Genomic DNA, 23466 nt, shown 5'->3' with positions numbered 1-23466 from the left:
AGAACAGAGCCGAGATTTCTGATCCTTGGCTTTGATCTTGAGCTGCCACATTTCAGCAGCGGTAAAGTTGAAAGCATTTTTCAATGATTTTTCGCTTTGTTTTTGCCTTTTTGCCTTATTGTCTTGTTTTTTTTTTTTTTTTTTGAAGTCGGATTCACTGTGGCACGCATCCCCAGTAAAACTGTAAAGCTAATTAGGGAGTTCTGCTGCCACAGCCAGTTAAAAAATTTATGAAGTGCAACGAGTTTCTTTTTTTTTTTTTTTGCATAAAGATATGGAAATTTGTGGCAGAAAATATTGCGTGTTTAGCGGGGGAAAAAAAGTGCGAAAAACCAAAGCAACTAACAAAGCGAAATGGAAATATTTGAAATTTATTTAGATGGCATGAAGCGAGGGGATTGTAATAAAATTCAAATAGCTTGCCGCTTTATTTCGATTTTAAAAAGTGCGCAAAAAATAATTAGTTTGGTGTTTGCAAATTGAAAATTACAGCAACTCGTGTACTCGAATGCACACTCACATACATACTTACATATATACGAGCCAAGTAAATTGCAATAATTGTACTAATTGTTATTGCAATTATTGCTGGCAATTACCATGACTAATGTGGGGCAAAATGTTTGTGCATATTGCGCGTACAAAGACAGCCAGCTGAGTTTTAGACAGTTGAGTGCTCTTAGAGCCTGAAATAATGTGTGTTAAGATGAAGTTAATCCACTTACTCTTACTGATTATATTTAAAATTATATTTATATAAAATTGTTATTACGAAAATACGAATGGCAAACCCCAGAGTTTTTGGTAACTTGATTTATTTTGACATCTACTGACGATCAATTTGCTGATTTCCAAGCGCAGTATATTAGCCATTTCTATGGCGGCCAGGACACCTGCATTTCCCTTTCATACCCGACAATTGCCCATCATTTGATTTATGTACATGTGCACTTCCGTGTTCCCCATTTCCCATTTCCCAATTGCAGCATTGACCGACTGCCCCAGACAATCAAATAAAATCATTCGCTCAATATCCGTTCGGGTTGGAGAAAAAGGGAACCAGAAACATCAAAAAGATGGGAATCATCTTGGAGGAAGGATACCCTTCCTGGATCTTTATTCTGCACCGAAATACAATTAAATTTCGTTTAATTTATGGATGGCACAGCAAGTGCCGGGAGCACACTATTGAAGGAAAATTCTCTGCAAAAAAAAGATCAAAATAAACTAACACAAAATCAGAGGAAAACTCCCCCAAGACAGGCGACTTGTTTACATTCCCACGTCCCAGAACGCACCTTGCTGCATATTCAAAGAGGAGAAATAATAAATAATAATGAGCGCCCATCAATAGGATAATGCGAAATGAGTTTCGGATCCTTTCGGCCTTCGTACTCCTTACAGCAATATCCGTTCAAGTGGAAGGCAATCCAGTGAAAGTCGTCCTAGCGTCTCAACTACCTGGCTTTGCAATTTTCGATGCACCTCGCAGGTGAGATTGCCTCATCCCATGGATCCCACGACATGTTCCCAGACTTCTTAGGGTTGTTTTCCAGCTCAATCTTATGCAAAATCACCTTAAGGGAAATTTGCATGGGAAAGTGTTTGTGCGGGTTCCTAAATGGGACATCTTTCAAGGGCATTGTTCTATGGATTTGTTCATAAGCAGGAAAGTGCAATTTCATGCAGACAGGTTCATATGATCCGTGTGTATAGTTAAGTGAATGAATGAACCTTTCAAAATATAGCTGCTAGAAGAAGTACAAAATTAAGCAACCTTAATATTGTAATACCTGATTCTTTCTTCCAACTTAAACAATTTATTAATATCAAAGTACTTTTCAAAGCAGTAAAGTAGGTACTTAGCATTTTCAAAACAGAAGCATTTTTAATTTGTAAGGGGAGGTCACTTTTGTTCATTTAATTTATGGACTATTTTTGCTAACGTTATGAATCATAATTTCCGTTGGCTTAAATCGCAGCCACTCCCCTCTCGGCAAACCCATAATTATTCACTTAACACTATCTAACCTAGGCATATAAATGCATTAAGTTTTTGCTCTAAAAAGAAAGAATTGCAGGAAAATGGAAACGTAAAATAAATTTTCCTGTTCATGTTGCAGGGCTCATTAATTTCGCTTGTTAACATTTTTAGACAACAAATTTTTTTTGTCGGCGCTGAGCCAGACGAAAATCATTTTCCAAGTTGAAAAACATCTGTTGAGGCATTTGCATGGCTTTCACTTTTGTGTGAGTTGGAAATGGAAAATGTGGAAATTTGTGAAATTTGTCGCAAATTACTTTCACTTCAGTATCGAATTACAAGAGGAAGTCAGCGGCGACAGCTCGAATTTGAATTGAATGTCACCAACAACGAAATCCTTTCGCAGGACATGCAGGACTCCACCAAGCAAACACAGGGGGAAAGATGTGAAAATGTTTGCATGTCAAATTGAATTTCCAAACAAATAGAGCGACAGCAGCTGCGACCCGCAGTGGCCGCAATCCTTTGGCCCAAAAGTGAAAGGATCTCGGCGCAGGATATTTGATCGACGTGTGCCGAAACGAACCGCCTTTAATGATGATAAATGCGATGCCCTTGCCATTGGAAGCTGCAAGTTCCGCCACATTTAGCTGCGACGACAAAACATACTCAGTTTTCAGCAAATACCAGCTCGACTCGACTCGACTCACTCGAAACAATTTTAAAGCGGGGTCCTAGGTCCTAGGTCCTCATCCTCGTGCTGTAACCCTTGCAGGAATCGCAGGATTGGGTTACACAACGGGCACAATAACAAACAAGGCGCGCATGCGCAGCACGCTTGGGCAAAGGACTCGGGCGAAAGGCGCATCCTTTTGCCCCGCACGCGCTGATTTCGATTTTCATTTTTCCGTGATGAGCACAATGATAACTCCGCCGATACATGGCCTCTATGCCTCCTGCCCATTCCACTTTTCATTATTCCAAACACTTTTTTATTGGCCCTCGGCAGTTTCATAACTTTGTTTTTTTCTTTTTTTGCTTATCATTCACGTTCATGCAAAATAGGGTTGAAACTGCATGTGTATATAGTTTTTGATTTTTTTTGTCTTTTGATTTTAAAGCCATGCCCACATTTTGTGTCAGCCCCTTTTCCACCCCTTTATTGCGCCATGAGCAGCTGCCATTGGGATTTCCATTTCCCATTTACTATACTTTGCGCGCTCAAAAATTTGGTAAAAAACAGCAAGTAATTGCCTGAAAAAATTGCAGGGTGCGAAAAAAATGAAAATCGAATCCGCTTAAGTGACATTTAACCTCTTGAAAGTATTTCTGCCATATATTCTGCACAATTTTGTAACGTATTTTTGTGTATTCTCAACTGAAAGGATTTTATTGCCGCCAGCATCAAATGGAGTGTTTTCTTGGGAAACATTGATTTTAAATTGCGAAAATAATAAATAAAGTAGAGAAAAACCCATTAAAATAATCAGAAAATATTGCGGGTTTAGTGTCAGCGTGGGAATGGGTAAAACGTGTATTTTATTATTTTTGAAATAATTTTTTTTTATTTTCGTACAGTTTTTTATGGATAAACGCTGAAGCTGCACGATAGAAAATTAAATCAATTTTCTTTTTTCTCTGGCGCGTCTTCAAATGTATTTTCCGCAAGCTTAAATTAATAATACATATTAAAAAGGAAAATCAATTATATTTCAATTAAACTTAAATCAGCGTGATTTCACAATTTCAAACATATCAATCGACCTTAGCCTATTATTTAAACCGACAGCAATTGAAAAATCCTCCGCGATTATGGACTTGCAACACATTTTCACTTCATTTGCAGCGCACCTTTGGAAAATTTAAATGCAATACAAATACAAATTAAATTAAATATATGCATTTAGTATGAATTTACGCAATTTAGGAGCATTTATTTTTTGCGGCCCACTGATGTTTGCTTTTATAATGCGCGTCTTGGGCCAAATAACTGCAATTACAAAACGCAAAAGCGCAGAAGACCGAGTGCGCGAAAGAGAGGCAAGACTGGCGCGTCTCGAGCGGCTGCACATGCAAAGTGTGGCAGGGAGAAAGAGACGGAGAGTGAGAGTGCGAGTGAGAGGGGCCACAGGTGCCTGGCACGAAATTTATGCAAACAAGCAGCGAAGTGTAGAAAGACGTGTAAAAAGCGGGGGCGTCAAAAGCCAGGAGGATGGAGGGAGGGAAGGAGGGGAGGGAAGGGAAGGCGGTACGAACGCACCGCAAATTATAAGCGCTAATTGTGCTCAGTGTATGCAAAAGAAGATTGCGTGCCAAAGGCGCATTAACCAGAGCGCCCCGTTATTTAAATGAGAGCGAAGCGCACAGGAATTGCTGCCAGTGTACTTTATGTGCTTACATGCATTGGGCGGGATCGAAAAACGAAAGAGAAACGTGGAGCATATGACAAAACAGAGATCATAAAGTAGAACATACCAAAAATAATTTAAATTTATTAAAAAATTACATTAAAGTGTTCCTAATAAATGAAAAAATCCGTTTGATAAAGATCAATTCGTTTGCTTGTCAGTAATTCTATGTAATTTCTAAAAATGTTTTGAACTTATCAAATATAAATAAAAAGTCTTTAATTCCGTATTAAGCTTTATTTAATATGGTTTGTTAATCCATGAAAATTCATAAAGATTTATGTAAAGCTCTTATACCAACATTCGTAATGTGGTATTAGTGGATAAAATCATTATTTCTGTATGCATTCTTATGTGGAGTTGAATTGCGATTGCTGTTACGCAAACCAGACTTTCGGAAGGTCCCTCCATTCGATTTGGCCCTAAAAATGGGTTCTGATACGAGGCTTTCGTAAGACGAAGAATCCACTTGGATGCCATCGCGCTCAAAAGGACGAGGCGAGAATGTCAGTGTCTTGAAGGCAGCAGGCCTGAAAGGACGAGGCTGGTAATAATGATTCTTGAAAGGACGAGACTGCAAGGATCCACTCTGCAATGAACGAGATTCACCATCAGGGCGTTTGAAATCGCGTGTTTTTTGTATGAGATGTAGCTTCAATCGGCGTCCGTCCAAAAAGACTCCGTGGAACTGCTTGATGATCTTCATGGCATCGGCGCGATATTTACACATCAATTGAGCGGTGCCCAATGAGTTGCCCTCGCGATCGTAGTGGACCAACCCTTGCTGCACCAGTCCGCTTTCGTTGAAGAGCTCCATGATGTCGTCGTCATTCACTCCGTAGTCCAAATTGCAAACCATGAGAAAAGTGGGTCTTTTTGGTTCCCTAAAAGTTCTTCCCTGTTGGAACTTGGTCTTCTGTATGAATCCAGTTGCGTTGCGAGTCCTTCGAATACCTTTGAAGCCGCCTTCTGCAGTAGTTTTACGAACTTTTTCTTTTTGACCACGACGAACTTTGTTTTTAAAACCAAGGTTCAACTTGATGATGTCGTCTAGACTCATTTCCATCTTATTTAACATCTGTGGAATAGCGCTTGCTGTTTTTGATTAAAAGGTAGAACTGAATTGATAGCTACCAGAAATCCTTTTTTGTGTTGACTTAGAAAATCTTTGACACACAACTCAGTCGCCTTCTTAGATCAGTGAGAAAAACAGAAATAGTCACATAAGAGGTAAAAAAAACACGTTGATACTAGAAATTTGGAAAAGTTTTGCTTTGGAAAGAGTACATGGAGATGGTAAGCAGGTTACCCACTGCGCTGTTTCAAATATCCCTCCCGATATTATAATACTAAGGTAAGGTGAGGTACGATACCGTATAAAAAGTCGCAAAAGAAGCGGCAATAAATTCACGTTTCGCATACACAAAAGAGCAAAAGTCGCAACAATAATCACTTTGGGCATTGTGCTGCCGTTTTGTTTCGCCTATTTCTGGTGCGTAGCCAAGTGATCACAATGGTGTAGATTGTAGGTGATCATCATTTCCCGATTCTCCAGATTTGCCATTGTCTGCAGCCGGGTTCCTCATCATTTTCCCGGCCAGTGTTACAGTTACACTCTGTGTGCCGAAATACGCAGCGGGTGTGTTGCAGTTGCCATGGGACAAAAGCCAAATTGCACTTGGTTAGCTGTGCTCAACGCATTGTCCTTTGCGCAATGTGCAGTTCCCACGTCTGCTCCTGTTTTTGGCTGCGGCATAGGGAATCCTTCTGGACCCCAGCAACACCTCCTTTGATTCCCGAGTTACACCTGGCTGTTCTGTGCTGGAGTAAGAGAGATGGATGGATCGATCTTGGGCAGGTCTCTGCGGCGATTGCTCCTCAATTAAAATCCCTGGCTGGCTGACAGAAATTTATGACCGTAGGAGGATCCTTTTCTCGGTGCTGCCACTTCCTCGTAATTGTGCAATTGAAATGCGCTGTCAAACGGTAAAAAATCTAATAATTTCAGCGTCTTTGTTTTCCTTTGCTTGATGCTGCAATTCGTTTGTAGTCGCAGTTATCCTTATTAAATCCCTGTCGGCTTGTCCTCAGAAGTTTACCTTTTGCTAAGATATTCAGGTTGCGCAACAGGCACAGATTTGTTTGCCGAAGCGAGAAATTGAAATCCTCAAATACCAGCGTTCCTAAATACTTTGCGATAAAAAACTGGTTGGCAGTGAATTCCTGGAAATGAAAGGGGATGGCGAAATGCACTAGTATCACTGTTGTGGGTTGCTTAAGACTTATCTTTGTGGTAAGATTCGTTTAAAAAGATTGCAAAATTTAAGATTAAAACGTATCAGATTATATTGCATTGACATTCCTAAAGACAAACTGTAGTACTCCACAGTCTAACGATTATAAGCCTAAACTTATTTTAAGATTTTAATACATTCTTTAGATATCCCTTGTATACTCCTTAGAGAAATGCCTACATAAATTCACTTTCCTACGGGTAACTTCCCCTGTTGAAGGTATCAAACATTCCTGCACACTTAGGCTTTCCCCTTTAAAACGCAACCCCCCTCCAAGAACTTTCACACTTGAAATCCATCCATGTGACTGATTTTTTAGTGGCATTGCTGAACACAGAAATTACCCAGCAACAGCAACAGGAACAGGACTCAATGGACACATGATGGTTATGTCCTGCCGTTATTTCAAGCATCAGTTACCCGGAGACATTTCAACGCCTTGCGATGAAAATATTTTTCATATTTCCCCGCACTTTTTTTCTGGCCCACATGCCGAGTTCAGGCCATTCAGCCAATGAAATGTGCCCGGTTGGTTGCTTTTTTAAGAGTCCCCCCTCTGGCTTTCCCCCACATCCCCCTCTACCAATACCAGAAGCCAGGAAAATATGACGTTATCAGCATAATGTCAGGAGTGTGCGTAGTGGCCCATCAACCCTCGGGGGGAAATATTAAAATGAAGTCTGCCCGCCCGTTTTTTATGTAAATCAACCCCTTTTTTATGGCCCACCAGAGAGAGAGAGGAGCTTATTCAAATGCCACTGGGGTTGCGTCATAAAAAAAGGGTTGCTGTGATTCCATAACGATGGGCTTATGTAAATGTCGGAGTCAACCCTTTCATAGATAGCGATTTGCGCTTGTGATTGGTTCTTCAGTAGTGATTTGAATATATGTATAAACCAACAAAATGGTGTTTTTTAGTGGTATGAGTCAATAGATTAAAAACAGTCGAGTGATAAATTATTAAAAAATAGTAAAAGACCTGAATTAAAGCAATTTAGATATAATAGTTAATATATGTACATATACGGTGTCCAAAATATGGGTTTTTGGTAAAACCTACTTGCTTAGCGAAGTAAATTCTTGGCAAATCTATTCAATACCCATATAACCATCCTGCACTTTTCCTCTTTGCAGTTGGCAACTTTAAGTTCGAGCCAAGACAACAACTGGCCACGCCGCCGAATGAAGCTGTCCTAACGAGTTGCGAGGAGAACAAAGATGGAACTTTGACTGCTGTTGACACAAATATGCGCGATGTCAGCGCAAATCACAGCAGCTCCTTTCTCTCGTCCTCGCCCGCCTCCTTGACTCTGGTGTCCTGCCACACCCCCTCGCCGCCGCCGTCGTCCCTTGCGGAACAGGACGAGGAAACGAGGAGAAGGATGCGGGACAAGAAGCTAACGCTCGAATTGAAGTTGCAATCGTGTGATGAATATGTTGAGCAGCCAAAGGATAAAGGAGCCGAACGGCTGCATCCAGCTCAGATTGCCAACGACAATGCTCCGTCGCCTCTGCATTTGAAAGTGGAGGAGCAGGACGAGGGCGAGGAGCGGCAGGAGCAGGAGCAGGCGGAGGTAAAGGATAAGGTCCTGGAACTGACTGGAGCAGCAGTTGCTCTCTATGGCCACTTGAACAATGCCAGCAAGGATGTGCGAGATTTAGAGCAGTGTCTGAAATTGCAGGACCCAAATGGTGAGTAGCTAAGAACTATTGCGATGGAAATTGAAGTTAAGAAGGTTTTCAAGAATTACAGGGAGTAGAGGGTACTTTTTAGTAGCCCCTTCAGCTTGAGAAAATCGCTTTATAATTTATTACAATCAGCCAAATGTCGCGTAGTATCTAATTACGTTGAAGAAATCATCCAAGATCAATAAATTATCTTCCATGCAAATGACGTTAAGCCCCGCATTGCAAATACCTAAATATGTCAATCCTCCTTTTGTAACTGCCATTACCCTAAACAAATACTTTATTAGGCAACTGTCCTCTGCTCAACTCAGAAAATCAGAGATGAAGGCATGCAAAAAGATATTCATTTTTTACCTTAAAACTCGTGGGAAACTTCCGCAATGTGGGACCCAAGAAAAAAATTCACAAAGAATACCTCGATTTGTGTTTTTTTCGAGAAAACAGCGCAAAACAAATCAAAACCGTTAGCAACCACAATCCGAGATCTTTGTATACTCCAAATAGTAGGGAAAAGAAAGAAAGAACGCAATTAAGGAAACTCGCTATAAAACTCCCGAAAAAACAGAGAAAGTTTCCTAACTACCCCTAAGTAAACAGAAGGAAACCCAAATTTTCATGCTAAAAATTGCATAAAAAAGCGGAAAAAGTACACTTTTGGGGGTAGGTAAACGCCTCGCATATGCATATACATCTCAGGACTCTGTACTCCTGAGGGTCTACCTGAGGGTCCTGCCAATGTATGTCCTTACTTCTGGGGTGTCAAATGCCAGCAAAGTACCGTAGCATCTTCCTTACCATTTCCATTGTTTGGCCCTGCTCTATCGTGTGTTTTTTAAGGAATAGTTTCTTATCGAGGTAGGCAGACAGCGCAATTGATTTCTGTTCTTTTCTACCAAAAAAAAAAAAAAATAAATAACAGACCAGAGATTTTCTGTGAGGACATAAATAAGAATCAAAGAATGTCATTGAATGTCATCCTCGACATCGATGATTCGGTGCTTCATCATGTTACCCAAAACAATGGCAAAGTCTGAATTGAAGTTGCCATCGGAGATATGTAAAAAACCTTAGGGGATTGCGATGCTAAGTATCATGAATATTTTTGCGCCAAGAACGGAATGCAGCAGCTTTTCCTTTTCCCTCCTCATTTTCAGAGCTGCTACCCTCTTCAGAGCAACCCCAAGTTATTTTCAGTTCAAATTTCCTATAATTTCAAGCAAATTGTGAGCGTATTTTTGGAGATGCTAAGCTGCTGATTAGAACGAGGGACAAATTTAATTAACGCACACTCTCCCGCTGAACTGGGGTGAGATTTCCATTAAAATGTATATTCGCTGAAAGGGTGTAAAAATATAATCCACAAGGGCAGTTGAACTTAAAAAATATTTGCACAAATGTTTGTGAAAATACGTTTTAAATTAAGGAAACCATGAGAGTTGTGTACTTTGGATGTACAAACTCATTTCCTTTTTAATAATAAATGTTGGATACCAATTTAATTTAATCTACATCTTATAAGATATATACCAAAACTATAAAATGTTTTAGTGCTCGAGAAAATTGTACTCCTTACCCCAAATTTAGTTTCCTTTTCCCATTAATCAATGCACTAAAATCTAGAAATCAGGAAACCCACAAGAACAAGCCCCAAAAAAGGGAGATCTCACTAAAATACAAACACATGCCAACGTGTTTGCTGGTCGAAAAAACTTTACGACTTCATTAGACATTTCACTTTTCATTATTTTCTCAAACAATTTACCAAGTACCCTCCAAATGGGTACGAAAATTCCCTTTCCTTTCCTTTTTCTTTTTTTTTTAATATTTTCCGGCTGCCCCAATAAAAATGTTGTTCGCCAGTCTCAACTCTTCTGGACTTCTTGCCTTTTTTATGATCTTTGCCTACATTGACTTAAGTAATTCTCGGCAACGTATTCCTTTTACGATAGTCCGCAAGGACGCTCCGCAGCGAGAGGTGAGTGCGAAAGGGTAGGGGAGTGCAGCGCGAAAGAGATAGATAGATGTACAGATAGCGGGCGAGCCGACAAATAGTTTTGATATTTTTTATGGACACGCACAGTAGGCCACATAGCTGCAGCTAGAGTTCACGCAAATAAAAAAGTCAAACGGTCAGTAAGTCAAAAGGAGCTGTAAATAAACGTATGGACTATATGATACCCTGGAGATATGTCAGTTAAGGGGCTGACATGAAATATCATGAAAGGCTTTAATTTAAATTCAAATGAATTGAATAGACAAGAAATATCATAAAACGGCAGTAATTTTGATTAAAATTTTAATTAAATGTATTTCAAATCACTAATTACATAACTCTTGTATTTTTTTTAGTATTTTTATATTCAAGTAGAATGTAAAAGTTTCGATTTTAGATTGATTTATTTTGAAACCAATAGAATATATTTAAATTGCAATGGCTCCATTCAGCCTTAAACACTCAAAAGCAACACTACAGGGTAATCCAGAAATCCTTTTTTAACAGCTCTTCGCGAACGTGAGAGAGCGGATGACCAGTAGTCAAAGTCCAAGTGGTCCAATGCCTCTAGGGCTAATTAACATGTAGAGCCAGGATGCTGGCCAACAAACCGATTTTCCTACTGCCCGACTGACTCGAACGATTCGGCAACCTGGTATCTCAAACGCATCGAATGTTTTTTATGATTTACGTGGAAATCGAGTCAGTTTGCGTCGTAAAAAGATGGCCAGGAGCGCGAATCCTTCAGAACCGAGGAAAACTAAACCGTATCGGGCCGAAACCTAGGTGGCTGTCATTGATGAAAGCGTTAAACGCTTGTCAGGACCCGGTCACTGATTCCACTGATTTCGTGTCCTCTTCTCATCCTACACACATTGATTTTCTTCTTACCTGTTTGTTGTTTTCGACTTTTTATGACTTTGTAACAATTTTTTATGATTTTTTTCCATAACAAAGCGATGTACGCATAAAAAATATGTGCATACAATGTGCATAGTCCAGGTAGTTGGGCTAGTTTTTTATATGGGAAAGATTTTGTTACTCTCGCCGTGAAAATTTGACTTTTTCATTATAATTCGTTTGTCTTCGCTGTTCTCGGGAAAATAAAAAAATTTAGTTTTCAATATGCATAAAAATGAAATTCAAGGAAGTTGACCTCTGCGTTTGAATTTTACCAGATCACAGAGGTATTTCAAAATCAATTGAATATGTTGATTTATTGGGAATATAAAAACATCACGATTTTATGTAAAGGATACCGTAATATTATAAATGTAATTGCATATGTTAAGCTTGCAATTTTTTGTTGCTTTATTAATACATGATGCACAATTTTATTTAAATTTTTGTAGTGATGTAATATACTTTCATAAGATATTTACCTTTATACGCCACTTTATAATATTTATTTCTAAAGGGACGCCACTTTATAATATTTATTTCTAAAAGTGACTATAGTGCTACAAAATGCAGTCTTATAAATTGTACCTAAAGATGACATCTATAAGCATTTATTTTTAAATATTTATTCAGAAATATTTCCCACCATAAATGTCGTTTCCTATCGAAATATGTGCTAAACCAAAACAAATCATAAAATAATACAAAATCGAGCAAAAATTGAAAGAAAGAAAGACAGGGAAACAAAAGCAAGAAAAGGAAAGAAAACTCTGCCGAGTGGGTGGCATGTCCACGGGAGGAGAAATGTGTGCAGGTGGGCTTTCTTTTATGGGGAGTAGGGGCGCTCCGCACATGTGTGCATACATGAATGGCAAATAAAATTGCGAAAGCGAGGAGCAAACGGGAGGCAGAACAAAGAGCGAAATCAGAAGACGACAGTGCTGCAAACATGGGGTGGTGGGGGGATTCTGCTGCAGTCGACGTCGACGCAGCTTTAAAATATTTTTACATAGCTCAAAAGCACACGCACACACACACATACGGACAGCATTTTTGACTCGCCAATCATAAAATAATATGCATACACACATACGGCTCCAAAGAGCGGGGCCGTATAAAAAATCCATTGCCATTTGAAAGCCAAATTTAAATTTTAAGCCACGCCTCAAACAAGCGCACGCATCTCACACACACACCCATACACGGACAACAATGGAGCCCACGAGCGAACCACAAACGAGGTAGCCCCCAACTCACACACTTACACACAAGCACGCTAAATTTTAAAGCGCATAAAATGTGTGTGTTAGTTTACAATTCACTCGCAGCCCAGAGAGCGAGAGCGAGCGCAAGAACTTCTCCTCTCCACTCCAATTGGATTGTGAATGCGAGAATGTGTGTCCGTGTGGGTGTGGAACGCATTTCTAACGGCAGCAAGACCAAGGCAAAGGCAAAGACAGAGAGAGAGATAGGGAGAGAGAGAGAGCTCCAAAGCTCTCTCTCGCTCTTCTGCCAGCGATTCTGCCTTCACTGCCTTTTCTGCCCCAAGTTCCAATTCAACTGCAGTCGACGCGCAAAAGTGGAACCAGTTAAACGTGTGGAGCGCTAGCTCGCGTTTTTTATCACGTATACGCCACCATTTCCCCAGTCGGTTTTTTACCCCCTCATCACACACGTGTGTGTCCGTGTGCGTCTGTGTGTGCGTGCTTAAAAAAAGGGAAAATCAACCCTTAAGGCTTTTTTAGGGGTGCAACAAACACAACACAGCACAACAGTTTTCAAACTCAAAATCCCAAACGCCGGCAAAGAGAGCGAGCGGGAGAGGGAGAACCAGAACCAGAGCGGCCACAGAGCGAGAAAGAGAGAGCAGACAGAGGCAGTCATCATCATCATATCATCATCGTCGGAACGCAAACATTCAGGCCTAGAGCGATTATCCGTTAGTTCGCAGAGAGCTATCCTGCCGCTGCGACCGCTTCTCTGTTGTCAGTTTCACACGAGACACGAACGCGTCCACACGAAAGCGGCGCTTCCAAGAAATCAGAATAAATCTACAAGATACAAGATACTAACAAGCCCAAGAAACGAATAAGAAACAATTAGAACAGAAAGAACACAGTGCTCCAGTGAATTCACAGTGCTTAAGAAACATTGAACATTGAACATATCGCATATACTCGTAAACACTTTGCATTTGCACCATTGAGTTGTGAAAATGGTTATGTCGGAGCTACGTTGGCACACCGCTAGTCCCGAGGATAATAACAATTCCTTGAAGCGCGATTTGCTCAAATCCACACCGACCAGTGCCCGCGAGGCCGCCGTTCACATGATGCAGAATCGATGTAAGTTAGCGCCTTCTGAACAGATTCAAAACTCATTATAAACTTGAGCTTATAATCATAACAATACCCAAATAATCTACCATACACAATTTAAGATTTAGGATTTTTAAAAGGGCTTTTTGGTATTACTTCTACCTAGAATTTATAATAAGGTTTTGTTAATCTGCAAACTACTGCTGAGCTTAAAAATATAAATATATTTTTTAAAATTATTAATTACACAATTATAGTAGGTTTTTGAAGAACAAAAAGATTCCTCTTAATTTTAGCCAAGTCAACTCTATTTTATATTACCCTTTCAACCATTAGGTTAGGTTCAAAGTTTATAAAATGAATATTGCAATTGTACTTCTAAGTTTTCAGGCTTATACATAGATTCCGTGAATTATAATGTTGAAGTACATTTTAAGCTCATTAAGTGCACCAATCAGCAGTTCACATTGTATCCCCAATAAGAACCATCTTTACTGAGAATCCTGCAAATAGTTTCGCGAAGCAAAACATCTTATATTATATAGTTCCAATCAAAATTTTCCTAAGTATTTGTTACGCTTTTCCCCTTCACCACTAAATTACTAAGCCAGACCTCGTGAAAATTACCATGGTTGAGTCAGTCAGGTGCTCTGCACCTATCACACTAAAAACCCAAGACTCACTGCTATACTCCAATGGCCAGAACAAAGAAAACTGCAATCTGCTTATTGAAAATAAACACCGGCACAGGTGTCTCCGCCATAAATATTAACTCCCAGCGCCCCACTTAAAGACGGGTCTCAAGAACACTCAAGACTGGCGGTGCCAGGCGAGAACTACTACTATGTACAAACTAATCAACTGGCAAACTAAATAACTTATAGACCAGCAAATGGGTATTACAAATGCCGGACCATAAAAATATTTATTAAAGACGCATTTCTTGCACAACCAGCCCACAAATATGACCATGTAAATAGGTGCACCACCACGATACTGGTGGTGGTGGTGGTGGTGGTGTTGGCGATGGGCACTCAATGGAACCGCTTGGCCGTTGTAAACAATACTTTTAATTTGTTGCCTTATCAATTATCGTTTTCGAAGCGCAGCGACGAATGCGGGGCAATAAAAGAGCGCATTTCGATGACAAATGTGGCAAAGAAGAAAATCGTCGCAATATGCGTAATAATTCCGATGAGCCATACTTGAGGTGTACCAAGTGGTACGGGCTTTTCAATGGGCTATGGGCCATGATTGATTATGTAAAATCCATTTCCCCATTGAAAAGTGAGTAACTGCCATTTGCTAGTCGCCCGATAAGCAAACGACATTGAAGCATGCTAATGAGATCGGCGCTAATTGATAATTTTGGGGATTTTTTTTTACGCTAAACTCATTTCCCCGCACACGTACACGGGTACTTATGTGGCTCACGTGACGCAAATGACTCGCGTAATCTGAAGAACTAACGATGGCTAATATATGTCTTATGGTATTCCCATAAGAGTTTACCTTGTACAATACGATTTGCTTATCGCCGACTACCACCGCTTATCGGCCGAGAACCAAAATCGAGCTAACGTTTTGCACACCTGCAGAATACCCGAAGAAAGATTCCAAGAAGTCCAGCACCTATTGTAAACAAGTATCGTCATCTTTGGCTGATTTTAATAAATTAATCGAGGCCCATAGAAAATACTCGTTGGCCAATCAGTTTTGATTTCTGGTCCGCCAAACAGTTTGAAATTAATATATATTTGCCCGATTACGGTCGACGGCAATTGACGACAATGTCCAACTTGAATAATAACATTATTTTTAGTCATTGTCCATGAGCTCATGCAATCTTTTCTGTTTTTTTTCTTTCGGTTTACTATTTTGCGTTATCACCTATCGCCGCCATAAAAGCCGATCAAGAAAGAGGGCGTGTGAGCGCTTTTTATGGGTAATTCTTGGAACTCATAGGAAACAAATGAAGAGTCGATTAAGATTTACAATTCGCGAACGGAAATTGATAGAAAATGCAGTTGATATGATTTTGTAATGCCGGCTAAGTGATAAGCAAACAGTCAACAAGGTTTGTTGACTTTTCAAAGAGCTCCAAGGAGTGCGAACACCGCAAACTGTAATTACATGGCCTTAAAAACTTAAGAAAGGCTAGTTGCATACTTAATTTGCATTTATTATAATGTTGTTAGACTTAAATTGTTAGTTGAGCAGAATGCCTCTATTAACCATAATTCACAAAGAAGTGCGAATAATGCTAAACTAATTCCAAAGGACACTGCCCTACTCCTTTGTAGTTTTCGTTTTCCTTTGTAGTTTTCCTTTAATCAAGCTTTCATTTCGCCGCAAGGAAGCTTTCTCTCTGTGCGATTTTGCCAGTTTTGTTTTGCTACGAATATACAGGCAGAGACAAAGGCCAAGGAGCACGCACATTATGTTTGCTTTCCCTTCACTCTATTATGTTTTATTTTATTTATTTATGTTATTTTTTCGGCTACTTTTCGGGCTGCTCAGCTCAGCCCAGTCCAGTCCAGTCCGAGATGGAGGGGTCAAGAGTTCAAGACACGCAGCTTCCGCCGCCGTCGACGACGACGATTCAATCGATAGTCAGTCTCGGTCTGCGCACGTGATGACCATATAGCATTCATATATAGAAAGTCGGTTGTTGGTTTTAGCCACCCCCAGCCAGCCAACTGTCGAGGTCATTGACTAATTGTGTGCGCCACACAATCCCCTTGCCCTTTACCCCCCTCGTACATCATCATAAACCGCCACCCCCGCTGGGCGATTCTCAAAAATTGTATTTTATTTCCTCAGTTTTGGGGGTGGCCGCCTGTGGTTTTCGCCAATTTCTCTGCCAAAAACTGTAAAATTCTGGAAAACGTTTCCAATGCTGCTGCTGCTGCTCATTTCACTCGTGCTGGACACGCGCGAGGGTGTTGAATTTCCCGAACTCTCCACCTCCGCCGAGTTACATAATTTATGTGGCACTTTAACGCCGGGTTTTTGTAAAATTCTCATCTACCTAACTCTAGCTGATATATACTCGTACTATATGTGCTAGATCCTCACATATGCCGCACCACTTGAACTGGCAGCAGTTGTGCCGCTTAATTAGCGGCTCAAAGGCGTGGCCAAAAGGGCGACAGAAGTGTGCCAGAAGTGAGGGAAGATTGTGGTGGCACAAGGAAAGAAATCCAGCGCAGATAAACTGGTTCACGGAGAATAGGATCTTAGGTAGCGAAATCGAAGGAAGGCACATTTATAGGTGGAGTTACAAAGAGTGATTTACTTCTCCTTTACTCCATCAAAACGCAAGAATATTATACAGTAACCTTATATCAGTACAGACACAATCTGCTGATGGAAACCTTGAAATTTCCTTATCCCCAGTGTCATACAACACCCAAACAAGAGGAGCACTCTATTTCTAGTGCATTTCCGAGGGGTCAGCACGCTGCACTCGTAAATTAGCCATCGAGTCCAAACAAAATTCAATTGCTCCCGAAATAAAAATGCAGCACAAATGCTGCCCATGTCCGTATCCGTGTTCGATGGCAACTTCAGAAATTCAAATCGTACACGGACCAGGTGTTTCTTGAACTCCAGTTCGAATGCCCCGAGGAGGAGGTCCATAAAAATATCCTTTTATAGGCAACGGTGTCGATGTCTGGACTGGCCATTTGGTCAGTTCGAGCTTAGAATGTATATCGGTATCGATTTTGTGTATCGTAAACTTTGAGCATTTGCTGCTTGGAAAATTTTATGTTTGCGACGTGTGTTATTATACTTTTAGCTTTAAGTGGTCTCAATTTGGCTAGTCTCAAATTTGTGTTTTCCCTTTTATTTTCAGATATCAGTCGTCTGTCGCGTTCGCCGTCACCACTTCAATCGAATGGTAAGTGTATTTTTCTATTTTCCTATTTTCCTTATTTCCCCATTTTAGAGCATCAGCTGTTGTCCGAAAACGATTTACGAGATTTGTCCACTTCATACAGATAGACATGGGTGTATATGCCACTATACCACCATACGAGTATACGAGTATTTATTCCAGTTCTGAAACATCTGCTTTTTGGGGGCAAGCGGCATCAGGCATCTCGGTTTCACTAAATCACTCGCATGTTTTCGGTTCGACGTTCGACACAAAAGACAATAAACCGGAGGGAATATCAAACTATTCAACCCTTGCCTGCGACAGCCACGCGCTAGATATATAGGGTATATGGGTGAATGGTTTGGTTTTAGGGTTGGTATGGACTGTTTCGCTAGGGAGGGTCGCCCCTCGCCCCTCACACAATGGCCTGTCAAAACTTTTGTCACACAGCCCCTGCGACTGTGATTGGGATTTGGGCCAGCAAATGGAGAGGGGCGTCTTTAAGTTGATTTTGATGTCTTATTAAATGGGTGTTTCGACTTAACAGCTCCTTAAGTAGTTGCTGAGGTGACAATTGGGCCCCTGTCAATTGCCCCTAATTGTTCGTTCGCCCAACTCGTTCGAGGAGCTGGAAAAACCATTGTCGCGTGTGGTGGTCTTTGAATGCTTGGTGCACTATAAATATTTGATGGATTCATAAAAACCTTCGATTATTATTCATAACTCGTTGCTCGCAGAAGGCTGCGTTCAATTTGCAATTCACACTTTTCAAATTTCATGGACTTCGTTAGTCACGGTCCGAACAAAAAACCAACTTCAACCTTTTCTGCCTCCCTTTCGATATATATGTATATTTTTTCCCCCTTTTAACCGACCACATTATTGACAGCATTTCGCTTGATTTGAATTCGAATATGTGTGAGGGAGGCTGTCTGGTCTTGTGTCTGTGTGTGTGTGTGTGTGTGTGTGGGACTGGACACAGTTGCTGTGATTTCTTTCACGAACATGAACATATATATTTACATATATTTTATGCAAAAATTATTCCGTTATGCCGGCCGTATGTGGGAGCGCTTTTGGGGTAGCTCAATGTGCAGTCAAACTGACCATTTCGCTTTTTATTATTGGTTGTGCTAAATGGAGCAGCGGCGTGCAGAAAAGGGGTTTCCTTATAGGGGCTTGAAATGCTTTTTAGGCTCTATGGTTCATCAAGCTTAGATAGTTACGGAGACACCTTTGGAAAGGCTAGGAAACAGCTTATATAGAAAAGGCACCGAATAGAATTGAACATTAAAAACCTCAATTATTTTAGATATCCCAGAACCCCTTTTACAAAGATAAAGACACACACCTCCGCTCATGCCAATAGCTATTCACACAACACATACAAATCGAATTTGCACATCATCTGAATACCAAATGGACGCACGTAGCCGTCCAAGGAGGAGAGAAAGAATTCGTTCCTGGCCAGGGTTCGGTCGCATATGTAAAAAGGATGACCATGTGGTCGGTTCGGTGGGTCGCCCACTTGGGCGAATAAGTCATCAAATTCACGTAGCATCAGGGATCGTGGTTTGGGGATTCGGGTATGGGGGATTGGAATCAGAGGAATCGGGCATCAGGAGCCATAAAGTAGCCCAGGCAAACATATGCAAAAATTGCCTGCAGTGGACAGGATGTGGAAATTGGTTGGCTTGGGCATTGTGGGATGCGGTATGGGAATGCGAGTTTCTGGACCTTAGATCAGGGACCACTTCAAAGGGTTTAGCTCCTTTGATTGCCCCTTGATGGGGGAGGAAGTCTGGTCTTCTAGTTCTGGCAGTTTTAGCTCAAAAATAAACTCTCGTCGTGTATTTAAATATTATTGCAAATCAATTGGGCCAAACCCTCCTTCACTCCCATTCCCCATCGCCTTGCTGTATAAATAAAATGCATACAAATAGCAAATTTATACAAATCGCCGGGCCAGGCATTTGAAATGCTAAAATGCCACTTAAAAGCGGCTAAAAGCGTCAGCCAAAATGAAAAGAAAACATGAGAATTCCATTTGATGTCAAGGTGGAACTATGTAAACTATGGACCGATGGTCTCAATGGTCGCGATGGGGGTGAACGAAAGAGTCGAGGAAATTTTCGCATAATAAATCCAATGCGGTGGGTGGGTGGTCACGTGAAAGGCTTTCACTCGAAACCGAAAACCAACGGACTATGAAATTGAACGAAAATTATACAAAACGCTTGTGCGGCCTATGCTAAATTTATGCAAAAGGACATTCGAATGGGTAAAACGGTCAGGGGCTCGAGGTCCCCACAGGGTGACTCATTTAGCATAGCATCCGAGGATGGGAAAAATACATTCTCCATGGGGCTTGGCCAGTTGGTTACGCCCCCTTTATCTTCGCCAGATTGGAAAAGAGTTGTGTGCTTTCATGGGAGAGATTTTCAGAGATGAAGAGTTGATGAAGCAGTTAATAAAGTAGCTATGAACAGTTAACATTTAGGTATCCTTTAAAATGGTTAGTTTTCATTTTCCTAACCCCCAAATCATTCTCCACTTGCAGCTTCCGATTGCGATGACAACAACTCGAGTGTGGGCACCTCGAGCGATCGCTGCCGATCTCCTTTGAGTCCTGCGCTCTCCTTGAGCCACCAGCAGGCCAAGCGCCAGCTGATGTCGCTGCAGCCCCACCCGGCGCACCACCATCACAATCCGCACCACTTGAATCACCTGAACCACCATCAGTACAAACAGGAGGAGGATTACGAGGACGAAAATGGTGGGGCATTGAACTTAACCAGCGACAATAGTCGTCACAGCACTCAGTCTCCATCGAATTCGGTGAAATCGGCCACAGCATCGCCGGTGCCGGTGATTTCAGTGCCCTCGCCAGTGCCGCCCATGATCTCGCCGGTTCTGGCGCCCTCGGCTGGTGGAGCCACCACACCCAATTCCATGGCAGCAGCGGCTGCAGCAGCCGCCGCCGTGGCATCCACAATGGGCAGTGGCATCTCGCCGTTGCTGGCCCTGCCGGGCATGTCCTCGCCACAGGCTCAGCTCGCAGCAGCTGGCTTGGGCATGAATAATCCACTGCTGACTGGTTCGCTGTCGCCACAGGACTTTGCCCAGTTCCAGCAGCTATTGCAGCAACGCCAAGTGGCGTTGACGCAGCAGTTCAACAGCTACATGGAGCTGCTGAGGAGTGGTTCCCTGGGCTTGGCGCAGGATGACCCTGCTCTGACCACCCAGGTGGCGGCGGCCCAGTTCCTAATGCAGAGCCAACTGCAGGCCCTGAGTCAGGCCACCCAGCAATTGCAGGCACTGCAGAAGCAGCAGCAGCAGCAGCGCCAGGCGGAGGAGCCACTGCAGCTGAACCACAAGATGACACAGCAGCCACGCAGTTCCACACCGCACTCGATCCGCAGTCCCATCGCCATTCGTAGTCCGGCCAGCTCACCCCACCAGATGCACCACCACCACCATCACCCACTGCAGATCACTCCGCCCAGCTCGGCGGCCAGTCTGAAACTGAGTGGAATGCTGACGCCCAGCACGCCCACCAGTGGCACCCAGATGAGCCAGGGCACCACCACGCCGCAGCCCAAGACGGTGGCCAGTGCGGCAGCTGCTCGGGCAGCGGGTGAGCCATCGCCCGAGGAAACCACCGATCTGGAGGAGCTGGAGCAGTTCGCCAAGACCTTCAAGCAGCGCAGAATCAAGCTGGGCTTCACCCAGGGCGATGTGGGTCTGGCCATGGGCAAACTGTATGGCAATGACTTCTCGCAGACCACGATTTCCCGTTTCGAAGCCCTCAATCTGAGCTTCAAGAACATGTGCAAGCTGAAGCCGCTGCTCCAGAAGTGGTTGGACGATGCCGATCGCACCATCCAGGCCACCGGCGGTGTCTTCGATCCTGCGGCCCTGCAGGCCACCGTCAGCACACCGGAGATCATTGGACGCCGTCGCAAGAAGCGCACCTCCATCGAGACCACCATTCGCGGCGCCCTGGAGAAGGCCTTCCTGGCCAACCAGAAGCCCACCTCGGAGGAGATCACCCAGCTGGCCGATCGCCTGGGCATGGAGAAGGAGGTGGTGCGCGTGTGGTTCTGCAATCGCCGGCAGAAGGAGAAGCGCATCAATCCCTCCCTGGACAGTCCCACGGGTGCCGATGACGACGAGTCCTCCTATATGATGCACTAAGGGATTAAGGATTGTTGAAGGAGTGCAGGGAGGTCACTTTTAGGGACAAAGACAGTGCAATGTGCGGGAGAAAGCGAAGGAAGCTTAGCAACAGCAGGTGTGTACTCCTCTAAACAAATAGTTATAAAAAAAAAGATTTTATTATATGAAATATTCATGTTTAATAGTCGGTTTTACTTTGAATGAATTTTAGTTATCACGTAATTGTGTTTAAAATATTCCGCTTCAGTGCATTAATATATTTTCTATTTTTGTTAACTGGTTTATGTTTAAAAAAAGTAACCAATTCTTTTTTTATTTTTAAGATTATATATGTGTTAATGAATATCTCAACTAACGTTATCTCCCTCTCTGCTCATTATCTTGCAGGTTCAAAGTCGCAAACACATCAAACACTAGCATAATTCTGAATTCTGTACTACGGATAGGTATCAGCTCCTACACAAAATGGGGTTTGCTTATGTTAACTATTAATGGTATTTATTTTAATGTAATTCTACTATAAAGGTTATCCAAAATATCGCTGCTCAAGTGAACAGCCACTCATTCGGCATTCAAGTTTACTTGATCAACAACATTTTGTGGATCATAAGGAATTGGTATTTATTTGCCTTGATAAGCAAATAAATTCGGCTTTTTTATGATGCTTTGTGGCGTTTGTGTATTACTAATATTTAAGTACAGTCTTTGCACAATTTTCGAAGTCAAAATAATGAATTCCTAGCGAATAATTAGAAAGTCTAGCACTTTCCACGTAAAACCCGTAGATTATATTGTAAGCATATTTATTTTTCGCGTGAATACTGTGATAATCAATTTGAATGATTTTAATTTTAATACATGAAAAAGAAAACAAAGAAAAATATTATAAACATAAACTAACTGTACTTTGTATGTTATGAGCAAGTAAACTAACACGAAAAACATTTAATTTAAACCTATCGTATTTATGTGTAAAAACTGATTGAATTTATGAAACACGAAAATATTTACAATTGTAAAACATGAAATACTAGAATTTTTAAATGTATAACAAAAATGAAAAAAAGACAAAATCACAATGAAATAAAATTAATTATCAAACAAAATACCCTCGAACATTTTTCATTTGGGCCAACGACTTTTATTCAAGTTTCAATTCAGTTTCAAGCAGAATTGTTATTCCTTTGCTTGCATAAATTTCCAGAAAGTATCTGAAAGATATCAATCACCAGAGAAGGAATGAATTTCAGAAATTAGCACAGCGGCGCATTTGAAAGGGCATCACGAAGAATCGCAAATGTCTGAGGAGGCGATCTGAAATTTTAATAAATAACAACATGCAAAACTGAAATTAATTCACGGAATTCGTGTGGGGGAATGCGAATGCGCGTGCAGAGCTAATAAGAACCAGACACCCGCAGTAATGGCAACTGGATCGATTCGATCTCATGACCAAGATATCAAGATATATGACATGCAGATGAGCCACATGAAACGAGGTTTCCCTGTGCTTTTCCAGGGGCGAGGGGTGCGCGAACCCGGGTCACTTCAAGTACCCACACTATCAATGGGAAGCCGACTCTACAAAATGAATTCACTGCGATTTGGTGAAGGCGGACGAACGCCGTTTGCTGTCATTGTCGCTCCAGCTTTGAGCAATTAAAAATGGTTTACTATCTCGGTGAGTTGGCAAGTGGAAAGTACAGGCGAAATTCGCTAAGTTTACCGGGCCAAAAGTCATTAGGGCTTTCGGAGAAAAAAGCTATATTCTCTTGGAAAGCAATTCATTGTTTACTTTTGGTACTAATATAAAATACT

General features: G+C 41.7%; 2 protein-coding genes across 3 annotated transcripts in view; one reads left to right on the top strand and one right to left on the bottom strand.

Moving 5' to 3' along the window:
- Positions 1-22711, top strand: part of LOC6527399 (protein nubbin) — a 44423-nt gene extending 21712 nt beyond the window's left edge. Inside the window, exons 3-6 of one of the 2 annotated variants that reach the window (XM_015198183.3) lie at positions 7821-8378; positions 17446-17490; positions 20030-21763; positions 22036-22711. In XM_015198183.3, coding sequence (XP_015053669.2) covers positions 7821-8378; positions 17446-17490; positions 20030-21666 — 2240 coding nt within the window. In that variant the 3' untranslated portion in view covers positions 21667-21763; positions 22036-22711. Of the gene's footprint in view, positions 1-7820; positions 8379-12834; positions 13614-17445; positions 17491-20029; positions 21764-22035 lie in introns of those variants that run through there. The other variant, XM_002088455.3, reaches the window with a different exon arrangement.
- Positions 4615-5557, bottom strand: LOC6527397 (aly/REF export factor 2). The gene is made up of 2 exons (XM_002088453.4): positions 5527-5557; positions 4615-5470 (listed from the first exon to the last, which is right to left on the bottom strand). The coding sequence occupies exon 2, from the start codon at positions 5468-5470 to the stop codon at positions 4709-4711; it is 762 nt and encodes a 253-aa protein (XP_002088489.2). The 5' UTR covers positions 5527-5557; the 3' UTR covers positions 4615-4708.
- Positions 22712-23466: the final 755 nt, after the last annotated feature.

The sequence above is a fragment of the Drosophila yakuba genome, chromosome 2L (assembly GCF_016746365.2).
Source record: "Drosophila yakuba strain Tai18E2 chromosome 2L, Prin_Dyak_Tai18E2_2.1, whole genome shotgun sequence".
NCBI lineage: Eukaryota > Metazoa > Arthropoda > Insecta > Diptera > Drosophilidae > Drosophila > Drosophila yakuba.
The sequence above is the reverse complement of the archived record's forward strand: the minus strand, read 5'-3'. Positions and strand labels throughout refer to the sequence as shown.